We start from the raw sequence: 12,635 nt of genomic DNA on the forward strand, positions 1-12,635 counted from the left end.
CAGTTCTACATTAACAGTAATTTGTGTCTGTGTTTGGCACAATGAAGGTTCAGATCCGTTTTGAAAGGTGGATTGGCTGTTTCAAATAAAATGAACTGGGCAGGAGGGAGCAGATGACCCAAGATGGCGTTCTTTTAGATTAGCTTGATTTCTGCGACTTTTTAAGAAGCGGAGTTTATATTAGTGAAAACTGAAAACTTCTTTATGTACACGACATTATTTTATGAGTCAGAATTGCTATTTTATGTCACTTTTTCATGTTAGTCTATGAAACAAATGTTCTGTTGAACACACTCCAAAACCACCACTTGCCGCTGGTTTTGTAAGTGCTGCTCATGTTCTCCTCTTACTGAACCTTCTTTTTCTGCTCCATGCAGGTGGCTGCGAAGTGGACCTGTCTCGTTTTTTCCAGCTCATCAATGACATGGGCGGCATGCAGCAGGTGATGGACCTGAAGAAGTGGACCAAGCTCGCCGACCTCCTGCGCATCCCCAAGTCTGCACAGGATCGGCTGGCCAAGCTGCAGGAGGCTTACCTGCAGTACATCTTGTCCTACGACTCACTCGGTGCTGAGGAGCGCTTGCGACTGCAGACTGATGTGCTGCAGGAGAAAAGGGACCTGGAGTCTCGCCGCGGCCCTCTGGAGGGCCTCGCAGATTCTTCAGCGCCTGGCGCTTTCTCTCTGCCGCGCTACGAGCCCAAAAACGGGCTCGTTGGCGGGATAGTGGGAGGGGCAACAGGAAACCACCGCACCAATGGAGTGTATCACCATCTGAAGGAACTGGAGGCTCAGGTCAAAGCGGGCCGGCGCCGGCTCTTCGCTCAGGAAAAACAAGGCAAAGAGGACAGGCAGCATGCGGAAGAGCAGGAGGTGGAGGACAGGGGTGTTCTCAGTGACCAGCACAAGTGTATTTACAAGGTGAGGATGAAGACGACACTTGCTGTTTATGGCACACATTTGAAGCATACAGACAAGAGGCACGTAAGTTTACCTTTTGTTATTGCTTATGCATACGTTTCTGCTCTCTGCACTTTTCTTGTGATAAGTCATTACATGCTGTTAACACCTTTTGTCTCTTATTGACCTGCTGTTTAAAGATCAGCTCCAAGGCATGGAAACAAGTGGCGTCTACCTTATTTCCTTATGTTATGGTCGCCCTTAGTATTATTTTCATACCACTTTGGCAGGCATTGTTGGGTTTCTTTTACTCCTTTGGTCCAACCTGATGTACATTGTCTTGTTTATATGGTAAATGTGCGGTTGGAGCGATCTTTTCTGGCCTGTCGTCAGTGCCAGAGCACCTTTTAGAGAGACTTCAGTGAATCAAGATATATATCGCTCATGAGGTGTAAACATTCAACACTTAATTTGACTGTTTCCTCTGTCACATCTTAAGCGACCAAATGTACACCCTGTTTGCTTGTGCTATATATTGTTTTCAACAAAGTGGATTTCACTCAGAGACATTGTTGGGATGTTGTTAACCACACAGATGTGAGTGCCTATTGAATTTTCTTACTGTGCTCTTGGTAACAATATCGTGCTGTTAACTGCCACAGTTCGTGGTTTGTTTAAGCAAACCTCAGAAGTATGCACACCTGCTTTTACACAGAAATAGTTGGGCCATTGAAGTGAGGGGCCGGCAGTTTTATTTTCTTGTGGTTTTGTTTTAATATTTCTGTGCAGCTGTGTTTGGTAAGGTGGTCTGTAGAGTTGCTCATGTGTGTATTTGTGGACCACATAAGATGCATTTCCCCAGCCTGCTTGCAGGCCTGCTGATTATGCCTGGCTGAAAATGTAGGTCAGAGAAATGGCAGCCCCCAAAACAGCCCGTACCCATCCCCCCCACACTTCCAAAGCCCCGCCTCCACAAGCTTTCATAACCCTTCAGCTCCTTGTGTCCAGCCCTCTCCTCATGGCTTCTCTCCTTCAGCCCATGTCCTTGCTCTCAGCTATTTTCCCAAATATCCAGTCCTCTCCACAGCCCCCCACCCAGTTTCTCTCACTCTTGCCAAATTCTCTGCGTACCTATTCGACCCCCAGTAGTTTGTGCGCATGTGGAAATTTGAAATTGTTCACTCTGTGTGCACAAAAATGGGCCATGTGACTGTTTGTGTACATTTATTTTGAAGCAGCATCTTGGGTCGAAACTGTAATTAAACTTTCTGTGTTCACTCACTGCACAATACCCCACCCATCTCCAATCTGGATCTCATTTGATTTTTTTCTCTCCTTTCCTTTTGGTAACCAAATCCCTCTGTATGTACACCCCCCACCCCCCCAACAAACGTGACCCTGTAGTTATACAAGTACTGCTCAGTGCACAGTGACATGTGAATGGCTGTCACTGTCCTGACTTGGAAGTCCTGTCAAAACGTGACTCATCACTTTTTTGCAGAGCTCAGATTTGTGGCTATTATTCATCACAAGTGCCCCCCAAGAGGAGCTTATGTTTCACTTTTTCGATCGAGAGGACAAAGTGCACGTCAAGGGTGTAATTAACTGTAATTACACTGGGAAAAAGCTCGAAAAAGCTCGAAAAAGCGCTGCTACTGAATGACAAAAAGTCTTGTCGGTGCACCAGACTGTAATTTAACTGCATTGTTTCACAACCCTGAAGCTAGTGCAATCATAAAAAGAACTAAGTCAGATAGTACTTGCAAACACATAAGAGGGAAAAAGAAGAAAAAACCAAAATGTCACTGTGAACATTAGGAATCCACAAGGTCAAACTTCAGCCTGGTCTGCACATCTTCAGGCTCAGAGTTGGCAGATTTATGGTCACCTTCAAAGATTCTGTGTAGCAGGGTGTCAGTGGGAGAGGGTCAAGTCCAGGGGAATTGTGTCTCACACTAACAAAGGGAGTAGAGATCCTTATAGAAACACACACAGTCAGATATGCAATGTTTTATCCTTATCGCCCTCCATTTGACTTCTTGACTCATGCATCATGGGAAAAATAGATTCCACTGATGATTAATCTTAAATTCATGTGATTTGCAGGGGAAATCGGTGTCTTTGACCAACTTCTTCAGGATAGCGCGGAACACCATGACCATGTGCTTTAACAAGGAACCGTCTGCTGCTGAGGTTGAGGTTAGCATCCTGTCATCTTTATCAAACATCATCTTCATTATCTAAAGTAGCTTTCAGTGTTAAATCTTTGTTGTAATTACTTTTTTTTTTTAAATGAGAAAACCTTTAGCCCTATCAAATAATACATCTGTTAATGAAATCAAGCAGACCGTAACTTTAAGATCATTTTTAAAAGGTGAGTTGGTTTCTCCTCGATGTCAGCTACCAGCATGACTGACCATGAGGCACACCTGAATCCTGTACTCAGTTTCATGCATACTTTCGCTTACCAGTTTTCTGTTTTTGTCCTCTTGCAGCAAGAGTACTGGAGGATTGTGGAACAGAGAGATTGCCATGTGGCAGTGCATTGTGGGAAGGTGGACACCAGTACACATGGCAGTGGTTTCCCCACAGGAAAGTCAGAGCCATTTTCAAAGTAAGTGTTTCTCATCCATCTTGTGAGTTTGGGTATATTTTTCTACCTGCAGCAAAGTCTTTACCTGATCACCGGTCAGATAAAACTTTTTAACAGTCAAACTATCGGCTTCCTCAAAAGTCATTCTTATAAAAACGTCTTCTTTTCCTTCTTTCCTCAGACATGGATGGAACCTCAATGTCCTCCCAAATAACTCTGGATCCATACTGAGGCATCTGGGTGCTGTGCCTGGTGAGAATTATTTTCATAGCACAGTCTGTACGTTGCTCTACAAATGTAGATAGTCTGTGTTATCTTGATCACTCCAGATGTTTGAGCTGTTTCTGTTGTTTAGCCTGCAGATATTAATGTTTCTGTCTCACTTAACCTTCCTGTCTCTACAGGGGTGACCATTCCCTGGCTAAACATTGGCATGGTCTTTTCTACCTCATGCTGGTCTCGAGACCAAAATCGCCTTCCATATATTGATTACTTACACACTGGTGCTGATTGCATTTGGTAAGTATGCGCAGAGGCGTTGTCTTGGTGTAAGTGTGTGCACCAAAAACTTGTTAATATGGTAAAAATGTATAAAAATAGACGAGAGATCTAATAGACTTGAATAAAGGAAAACTAAGTGAAAAGTTTGAAACTGATGTCTGTGTGTGTGCTCGGACAGGTATTCTATCCCTGCTGAGGAGAAGGCTAAGCTGAACAAGGTGGTCCATACACTGCTTCAGGCCAATGGCACGCCAGGACTAGAGATGCTGGAGAAGAATATCATGGTAAGTCTATAAAAATCCATTCACATATATTTTAACTGGAAGGAAGCGATGCTTTTGATCCTAAAACTTTGCAGAGTCACTTGGAAATGTAACGCCGTTTATTTCACTCTTCCAGATATCTCCAGAGGTGCTGTGCCGTGAAGGCATCAAGGTTTATCGTACTGTCCAGCGGAGTGGCCAGTTTGTGGTCTGCTTCCCCGGTGCCTTTGTCTCTAAAGTGTGCTGTGGCTACAGCGTGTCAGAGACGGTGCACTTTGCCACACCACACTGGATGAACCTGGGTTACCAGGCCGCAAAGGTCAGCATATAAATCAGGGCCGACAAAGCTGAACCAAAGGCCATTTCGATGAATAATGACACATTTTACATCACTGTTTGTTTTCATTTCGCAACAGTGCTGTGGACTGCAGCGGTTAAAGATTCAATTTGGGTAGAGGTGATTAACACTGAAATGAACTTAAATTCAGCCGGTGTTTTGACCTTTGAGCTCTGTTTCATGTTTGTGAGCGTGAGAGAGCTCCCGAGTAAACCTTTGGCTCGTTGGACTTCATTATAGCTGTAATAGAGGCGAAGAAAATGTTCCCCATTGTCATTATGGGCATAACAGTGATGGAAGTACATCTACCTTCAGCAATGCTATCATACCCACAGCCACATTAAGATTACCCTTCAGGGTGATGTGACATTCATAAAATGTGCTGCACTGTGGAGCACTGCCTGAAACACGCTCTTGCAAATTACAAACATTTTTAGTGAGGAATCATAGGAGAGGATGAGAAACATTGATCTTGGTTACACTACAAATATTCTCTTTGTTATACACTAAAGGACATTGTCAGCATTCTTGGAGTATATTAGACCACACCTTTATATTTTGGCTGAAAGCTGGACAAAAATAGATATTAAATGGCTGATTTTTTGTTTGTTTTTTCCACTCACAGGACCTGAAATGTCGTTGTATAGCCAAACCATTCTCAATGGAGAAGCTACTGTATCAGATCGCCACAGCTGAGTCCAAGAGGGACAACGGCCTACTCCTCACCACCATCTCCACCCTTCTCAAAGACCTCAGGTATGATGCAACAACTCATACAAACGACAAACACGGCAAAGCTACACATCCAGTTTTATTAGATTTCTAAAGATCCACATCAAACACTGCCTATTATGTATCAAACTTCTGGGTTTTGTTTGAGTCAGCTTATGTTCATAAGATAGGTGTGGTCTAATTCACCTTATAATGACTAAATGTACTGTTGTTGTAAAGGAAGAGGAATAAATTGTGATTGAAATTGGCTATAATACTATTATATCCATTGTGTTACTGTACTGAGATCTGAGTAAGTGCCATTCTCTGTAAGCTCCACTCTGATAGTTTCCCCTTGATAGCAGCAAACTTACTTCCACTCTCACTCAGTGTTTGTTTTGTCCATCAGGAACATAGAGATGCGCCAACGTCAGGAACTTTACAAGGCAGGTTTGCTCTCCTCTGCCCGTTATGGCACACACGATGGCAGCCTGGGACCCATCGAGGGACGTAAGAAGCCTCGCGGCAAATGGCTGACACTGGAGTCCTCAGAGAGGCGCTGCCAGATCTGTCAACATCTCTGCTACCTGTCCATGGTGAGAGCACAACGCCCAGGGGTTTAACATGACAGTGTGTCAAATGTTAAATGGTTTGGGTTCAGTTTACCTGCAAAGGACTTCCTTCCTTCCTTCAAGTCAACATATTCATCCTAAATATTTATAAATGAAATCCTACATCTGGTTAGTGTGGCTGTAATTGTAGGTCTCTTACTACTCGACCTGCTTTAGTGATAATGTTTCGTATAATAATAGTACCTTTTTTGTTGTCCTGGAGGCCAGGCTTGGTGAATTGGAGGCATGGCTCCACACCGTTGAAAGTAAACCTGCAGCTGTAATGGCTAGCCAGGCCCAAAGTAGTTTAGCTGTCACCCAAATGCACTGCCGGGAAGAAAGGCCGGCTGCTGCTGGAAGGAAGCGCAGTCCGAAAGAGAAGCCCTTGGTACACAACTAGCACGTTCAAAATTCTAACCATGTGTTTTTTTTCCACTCAGCGACACCTGCAGAGAAAAAAACTCTGGTCATTGGCAGCTTCATACTTAGAAACGTGAACCTGCAGACTCCAACAGCAGAGCATTTGTTTGAACTAAAGATAAACGTAGATTTACTTAGACTGTAATTCAGATTGAAAGTAATGGCATCCAGTTGTTTTAATCACAAGTCACTAAAACTAACATTGAGTTAGTGTGTGACTTTACTAACAGCGTCTTCTCCCCAGTCTGACCTGGGTTGACATGCATAGCTGGATGTTGTCTTTTAGCTGCAGGCTGTCTGGGTGGTGTCCAGCAAACAATATGGGCTTCGTGGGTAACTGGAAAACTTTCTGTGGAAAACGTGGTCTTTTTTAGAGAGACTCCAACCATCCTACTATGGGTGGTGCAGCTCTCATCTCTATGAATGTTGCTGAATTTATTAAAAAACAAAAATCATGTGTTTGATTCTGGATGATCTATGCAGAGTCAAGCACAGGAAGCAGAGCTGCATTTGTAAGCTGTGTACACACTGGAAGGGTTTTGCAGCAACAGCAGAGATCACAGAAACAATATCTGAACAATATTTGGCGCAAAAACTGCTGACGACACAAAGTGGGAGGGATCTGCAATAGATTGTATTCAACTTCAAAGCGACCAGTTGAATAGACTATTAGTGAGAGTGCAGAATACAGTTGGTTGACGTATGACCTGGAAGTCAATACGTTAGAGGGTCACGTAGGCAACCGGAGCCTGAAAAGTCTGCATGCGACCAACGATCAGCTTCAAAGCGATGCACGATGAGTCTGAATCTGAATCAAATCTTTATTTCAAACATATTATTTTAAAAAAAAATGTTAATAAACAAAAAAAATTATTTTTTGTTTATTAACAAAATGGTCTGTATTTTTTCCATCACTTAGAAAAAATACTGACCTTTTTCCATTCAAAGGGGAGTAGGAGGAAGCAAATGCTTACAAATTTCAACCCCTATTAGCAAATCGCTTCCAGTATGTATGCAACTTTACACGTCTCTCAGCAGCTTCCCTCCCCCTCCAAACTCACAGAGACCATCTGCTCCCAGAAATATATGAAAACTATTTCAATGGAGCAAAACAATTGAATATTGATTTATTTTTTATATTAGGACTCTCTCAAAGTCCCTGTTAGTAAATGATGTAATAATCGATCAACATGTTGATTTATTTTCTGTTACGCTTTAAGTTTAAATGAAGGCAGTGATCTCTCACTCTAGTTTATTAATCCCGCAAAGACTCAGACAGCTGTAATTATCCTTAGCCTTAAACAGTTGAACTGTAAAAGACAAAAAGTTTCTGTTGGCAGATTTATGCTTGTAGATGATGAAAACAACAACTTCAACACTGTGTTTAATTCATTACTACCCTCAACTCAATATTTTGATCACATTCTTGATCTTGTCTCGACATATTGCATAGGAACTGAGCATTTAATGTATTTCTCAAAAAACCTCTTTTGTTTAAAATATGAACTACAGCGCTCTGGAAAACATTTCTATACAGTAGATGTCTATACAGAGGATACGAAAAAGGATATCTTAATCTTAATGTGTGACTCCCTGGTACAGTTCACACAGATGGTGGAAATTAGGGATCCGCTAATTTAGAAGACTGTCATCTGGCCTGGAAAAATAGCTTGATACCTTATGAAAAAAAGCTAGGCCATCATGCTGTTTGTCACTGATAAGACAAAAACAGGAACAACCCCATGTTTCTTCTCAGCACTAGTCAGGCTAATCAGTTTTTCAGTTCTGTTAGCTATCAGTAATAATGACTTCACGAATTTCCTTTCAAATACAATTTTTACCATTATTGAAAAATGTCAGATGTCTGATATTTAGAGGGCTTCTTGCCAATTGATCTCACTGAACTAATTACTTCAAGTAAACATCAACATGTCTGTTAGACCCCATCGATCAATCGAATCATATCTGATAGATCCCAATTTGTGCATGTACATGGGGAGTTTTCGTCGTACACTGAAGTTATTCATGGAGTTCCACAAGGTTCTGTCCTGGGCCCAATACTTTTTTTTCTTTTTTAAATTTTTTTGTTTTTTACGTTATATGTGGTTCCCTTAGGTTGTATTATTAGAAAACACTGCATACATTTTTGTTGTTATGCAGATGATACCAAGTCATATCCATCTATGAAGCCAGATGATTCAAAAAGATTTGGTAATTTCTTAATTTCTACTTAAGAAAAAACTGAGGTTATTGTATTTGACCTTAAAATCTCTTATAGACATGAAGTTACTTTAGATGGCATTACCTTGGTTTCCAAAAACACAGAAGAATCTTGGACTAATTTTTTTTAAACTGGGATATATCGTTTAATTCGCACATTAAACACACATCTATTATTGGACTTTTCTAGAAGCTCCCTTAAAAGCCTTTAGGTGATTCTAAATGCCACAGCAAAGCTACTCACAGGGACTGGAAAGAGAGAGTGTATTTCTCCAATCCTGGCTTCTCTTCATTGGTGCCCCTCTAAATCCAGAGTTTAAGTTCGACTCTACCTGTGGTTCATAAAGTGTCCAGTATCAGATTGGATGATCCTGAAGCATCACTTAGTTATGCTGCTAAAAGCTGCTGAGGGACCATAATGCACTTGTTTTCCAATGACCTCTTTTTCAATCCTGATGAATTTGTTTGCCAATTTTGCATATTAATTAACCTTTGTCTACTCTCTCCCGTAGCTTGTGCATTTTCCATGGTCTCTCTGTGCTCTCCTTTCTCTTCTTTCCCCTAACCCCCAACCAGTCGCGGTAGGTGGCTGCCCCTCCTTGAGCCTGGTTGCGCCAGAGGTCTCTTCCTGTTAAAAGGGAGTTGTTCCTTCCCACCGTCGCCAAGTGCTGCTCAAACGGGATCATCTGATTGTTGGGGTTTTCTCTATAGTATTGTGGGGTCCAGCACGAAGCGCCTTGAGGCAACTGTTGTTGTGAATTGGCGCTAGGAGTTGTTGTTTTTGTTTTGTTTTTTTTCAGTTTGTACATATTATTCCTGCAGTATGCTCTGTAAGTTAAAGGTAACTTACTATACATACTTAATACTACTGAGATAACAGTATAAGCATGATGAGTATGAGACATTATAGAGATTTATCAATATTTCCACTTTTTCACTAAGAAAATAAATTCTTTGTTTTACTAAAAGCCTTTTTTTCCCGTTTAGGTGGTTCGGGAGACTGACAATGTGGTCTTTTGTCTGGAGTGTGCCCTGCGCTATGTGGAGAAGCACAAATCCTGCAGAGGCCTTAAGATGATGTATCGATATGATGAGGTAAGCTACCATTGTGTGGGTCTGCTATGCTTCCATTCTCCCTCTGTCCAGATGGGGGAGACATCAGCTAGCTTTTCACACCGCTACTGAAAATGTTTATACTGAGTTGTACCTGTGGTGTAATCAGACTTTCAAATTTTTATTTATGTTTTTTTAACAGTAGACACACCTGTACTTTGCCATATTCCATTTTACCTTCTGCTCTTGATTTGTGTGCATTTGCTTCATTACCACCTTTTTTCTCACTTTTTTCTGCTTCCTTTTGCCACACAGGAGCAAATCAACAGTTTGGTGAGCCAGGTGTGCGGACGAGCCATGTTGAAGAACGGAGGAAGCATCGACGCTGGAGGAGTCATTGTTAGTGGCGGAGGAGGGGACCCCTGCCACGGCTTAAGCCCTGCCAAAGCATCGCCAGCCAAGCGAGGACCCCGAAAACGCGCCACCGTAGAGGTGTCCCTGGCCCGCCTGTCGTCCAGCCACATGCCCAAGGCCGCTGCCGTGTCCTGAGGCGGGACGCCTCAACATTGCCACCCATGTGTGCTGTGCCCACATCCCACCACACCCCCTACACTTCTCTGAATCCCTGTGTTTTTGTTTTTCCACAGTAAGCAGGATCACTATCAAACCGCTCCTTCTTCACCGCCCGATGTTAGAGATTGTTTTTGAGCTTTGAAGACCCCCCTTGCCTGACCTCAGTCTCCATCTCTTTAATAAGCAAGAGATTCTCCTCTCCTTTAGTAATGACAGGCTTGTTATAAGGAAAAGGAACTAAAAAGAGAAAAGCAAGATGTCTTTTTTGCACTAGTGTGAAAGAAGAATTTGTTTTTATTTTGGATGATTTTAGAACACACACACCTCTCTCTCTCCGAGTCAATATTGAAAGCATTAAGTATAATGTTCACAGACTTGACAGGCCTCATTTTACCCTTTAGCTCCACCTCCACCCTTCCTCAGCTGATAGGAGGTTACAATAATTACCTTTTTCTTGCATCACTCTTTCCTGCCCTCCTCTCACCCATGATACTGATACATCACATGTCCCTCAACTGTGAACACAGGAGGAATGAAAAGGCGGCCTTCCCCCCACTCACCACCGCTCCCTCCCTCCCATGATTTTGTGAAATGAAAATGACATCAAGTAGTTGCCCAAAGTTTCTCTCTGTCCTTTATTTGAGGAAGAGGAATCACTTTTAATGTATTCTTGATGCAGTTCCTGCCTATTTTTTCTTTCTTTTTTTTAATGAAATGTGGGTTGGAGATGCAAGGTAAAAAAAACTTGAAAGACAGATGATGTTGGTTTACTGTTGGTTGGCTACAATTTGTTTTTGTTTTTTTCCCCCAAGTTCAGTTTATGAATCTTAGCTTTCTTTTTTCGATAGTTTTGTTTTGTCGTGAGAAATTTTCTGTGTATATTTTTTATTTTTGTCATCATTGTGGACGTTTTCTTTTTTGTTTTCTGTTCGTCGGCAGACGTGAGAGGGGCAGAGCTGCAGCTGCTTGACCTGTGAAAAGGTCACCTCACTTCCTTGTAGTATGGAGGGATCCCTTCTTCACTAGCAAGTGGAAATGGTGCCTGATACTTAGCAAGGAGATCCATTTTATTGGTGCTGTTGGTTATAATTACTGTATAACAACACAAAATTCTTTTTAAAGGAGGAAAAAAAATCTGGGGGTTGGCGCCTGCTATTGGTTCACTCTGCTAGCTCACGCACCCCCCGACCCCCACAGGGCAGAAAGGCTCGTCGGGCTTTTCTGGTTCTAGATGTGCAATCGTGTTAACATTCCATTCTTCCAGTCCTCTTGTTTCATCTGTACCAGTAAACATTAATATTATATTATATTATTATTATTATTATTTGGGGTTTTTTTAAGCTTTGTTGATCTAATGTGTTATCTCAAGTAGAGCCACTAGTCAAAGAGTGTAAAATGTGAAATATCAAATCCAAGTTTTTCTTTCTTCTACTGTCTTTTTTTATTTTTTTTATTTTTTCCCCTTTCCAGATATATTAGTGATTTTTTTTTTTCTTTTTTTAAGAGCGGAGAAAAAGCCCAACGCAAACAAACATCAACTTTTTTTTTGTACATAATCCTGTAAATTTCTTTAAATACTTGAGCCTTTTTTTCTGGGGTTGAGTAAGAAAGAAAGGAAGGACCAGAGAAAGAGAGAAAGTGTTTCAGAGGAGAGTGGTCGATGAAGAAAAAGCCTTACGTTTTTCCCTTTCTTCATCCATGTGAGTTTGACGCTTACAGGGTTGCTCTGGTAAATGTGTATAAAAATTTTAAGTGCTGCTTATATCGCTAAGAAAGAAGATATCGAGTAGCCAACGACTGCCCCGCCCCCCTTTACCTGCCCCGCCTCCTCCCTGGCCTCCTGATCTAGTTTTGTTTGTTTAGCTTTACTTTTTTAAAGAAAAGGGAAAAAATTGATATGTTCACACAAAAAAATGGGTTTTTACATTTTCATTACTGAAAATTCAACAAAAATGTAGTAGCTACTCATGTTGCACTGAGCTTGCCAGTGGTGACTGTCAAGGAAAAAAAATCCTATAATCCAGTTTGTTGGTTGTTGTCCCTTGCAGAAGACTGAACTGTTTTAGGACTATTTAATGACATACCAAGTCGGGTGTTTTCAACATTTAAAAAAAAAAAGTGGTTGTCAAGTTTTTATGGCCTTACAATATATTTTATTCAGATGGGATTTTCTTTGTTTGTCCTTCAGTTATTTTTTTTTCTTTGTTTTTTTTCCTTCCTTTTCTACAGTATAAACTACTTTGCTCACAGTGGGGTCTTTGGTGACTTAATTTATTTGGTAACTCTGCCTTTCCCTTCATTCGGAAAGAGAGTCTCATGTTGGTTAAATTGACTGTTTTTTACTTTTGCAGTTTGTACTTAAGGTTTAATAAAAACTTACTGACAATTCACTGTCATTTCTTTCCAACCTGCTCGTGTGTCTCTTGGTGTGCTGATTTCCGACTGGATGGCGAGG

The 12,635-nt window shown here is 41.5% G+C and overlaps 1 protein-coding gene across 2 annotated transcripts in view; it reads left to right on the forward strand.

The window, feature by feature from the left end:
• Positions 1-12,566, forward strand: part of jarid2b (jumonji, AT rich interactive domain 2b) — a 106,277-nt gene extending 93,711 nt beyond the window's left edge. The window contains exons 8-18 of one of the 2 annotated variants that reach the window (XM_014332147.2): positions 378-982; positions 3,005-3,097; positions 3,394-3,512; positions 3,673-3,743; positions 3,896-4,010; positions 4,171-4,276; positions 4,392-4,574; positions 5,218-5,348; positions 5,713-5,899; positions 9,542-9,649; positions 9,923-12,566. In XM_014332147.2, coding sequence (XP_014187633.1) covers positions 378-982; positions 3,005-3,097; positions 3,394-3,512; positions 3,673-3,743; positions 3,896-4,010; positions 4,171-4,276; positions 4,392-4,574; positions 5,218-5,348; positions 5,713-5,899; positions 9,542-9,649; positions 9,923-10,156 — 1,952 coding nt within the window. In that variant the 3' untranslated portion in view covers positions 10,157-12,566. The remainder of the gene's footprint in view (positions 1-377; positions 983-3,004; positions 3,098-3,393; positions 3,513-3,672; positions 3,744-3,895; positions 4,011-4,170; positions 4,277-4,391; positions 4,575-5,217; positions 5,349-5,712; positions 5,900-9,541; positions 9,650-9,922) is intronic. The other variant, XM_014332146.2, reaches the window with a different exon arrangement.
• Positions 12,567-12,635: the final 69 nt, after the last annotated feature.

The sequence above is a fragment of the Haplochromis burtoni genome, unplaced genomic scaffold (genome assembly GCF_018398535.1).
Source record: "Haplochromis burtoni strain Fernald_Lab_line unplaced genomic scaffold, NCSU_Asbu1 Contig_25, whole genome shotgun sequence".
Taxonomy (NCBI): Eukaryota; Metazoa; Chordata; class Actinopteri; order Cichliformes; family Cichlidae; genus Haplochromis; species Haplochromis burtoni.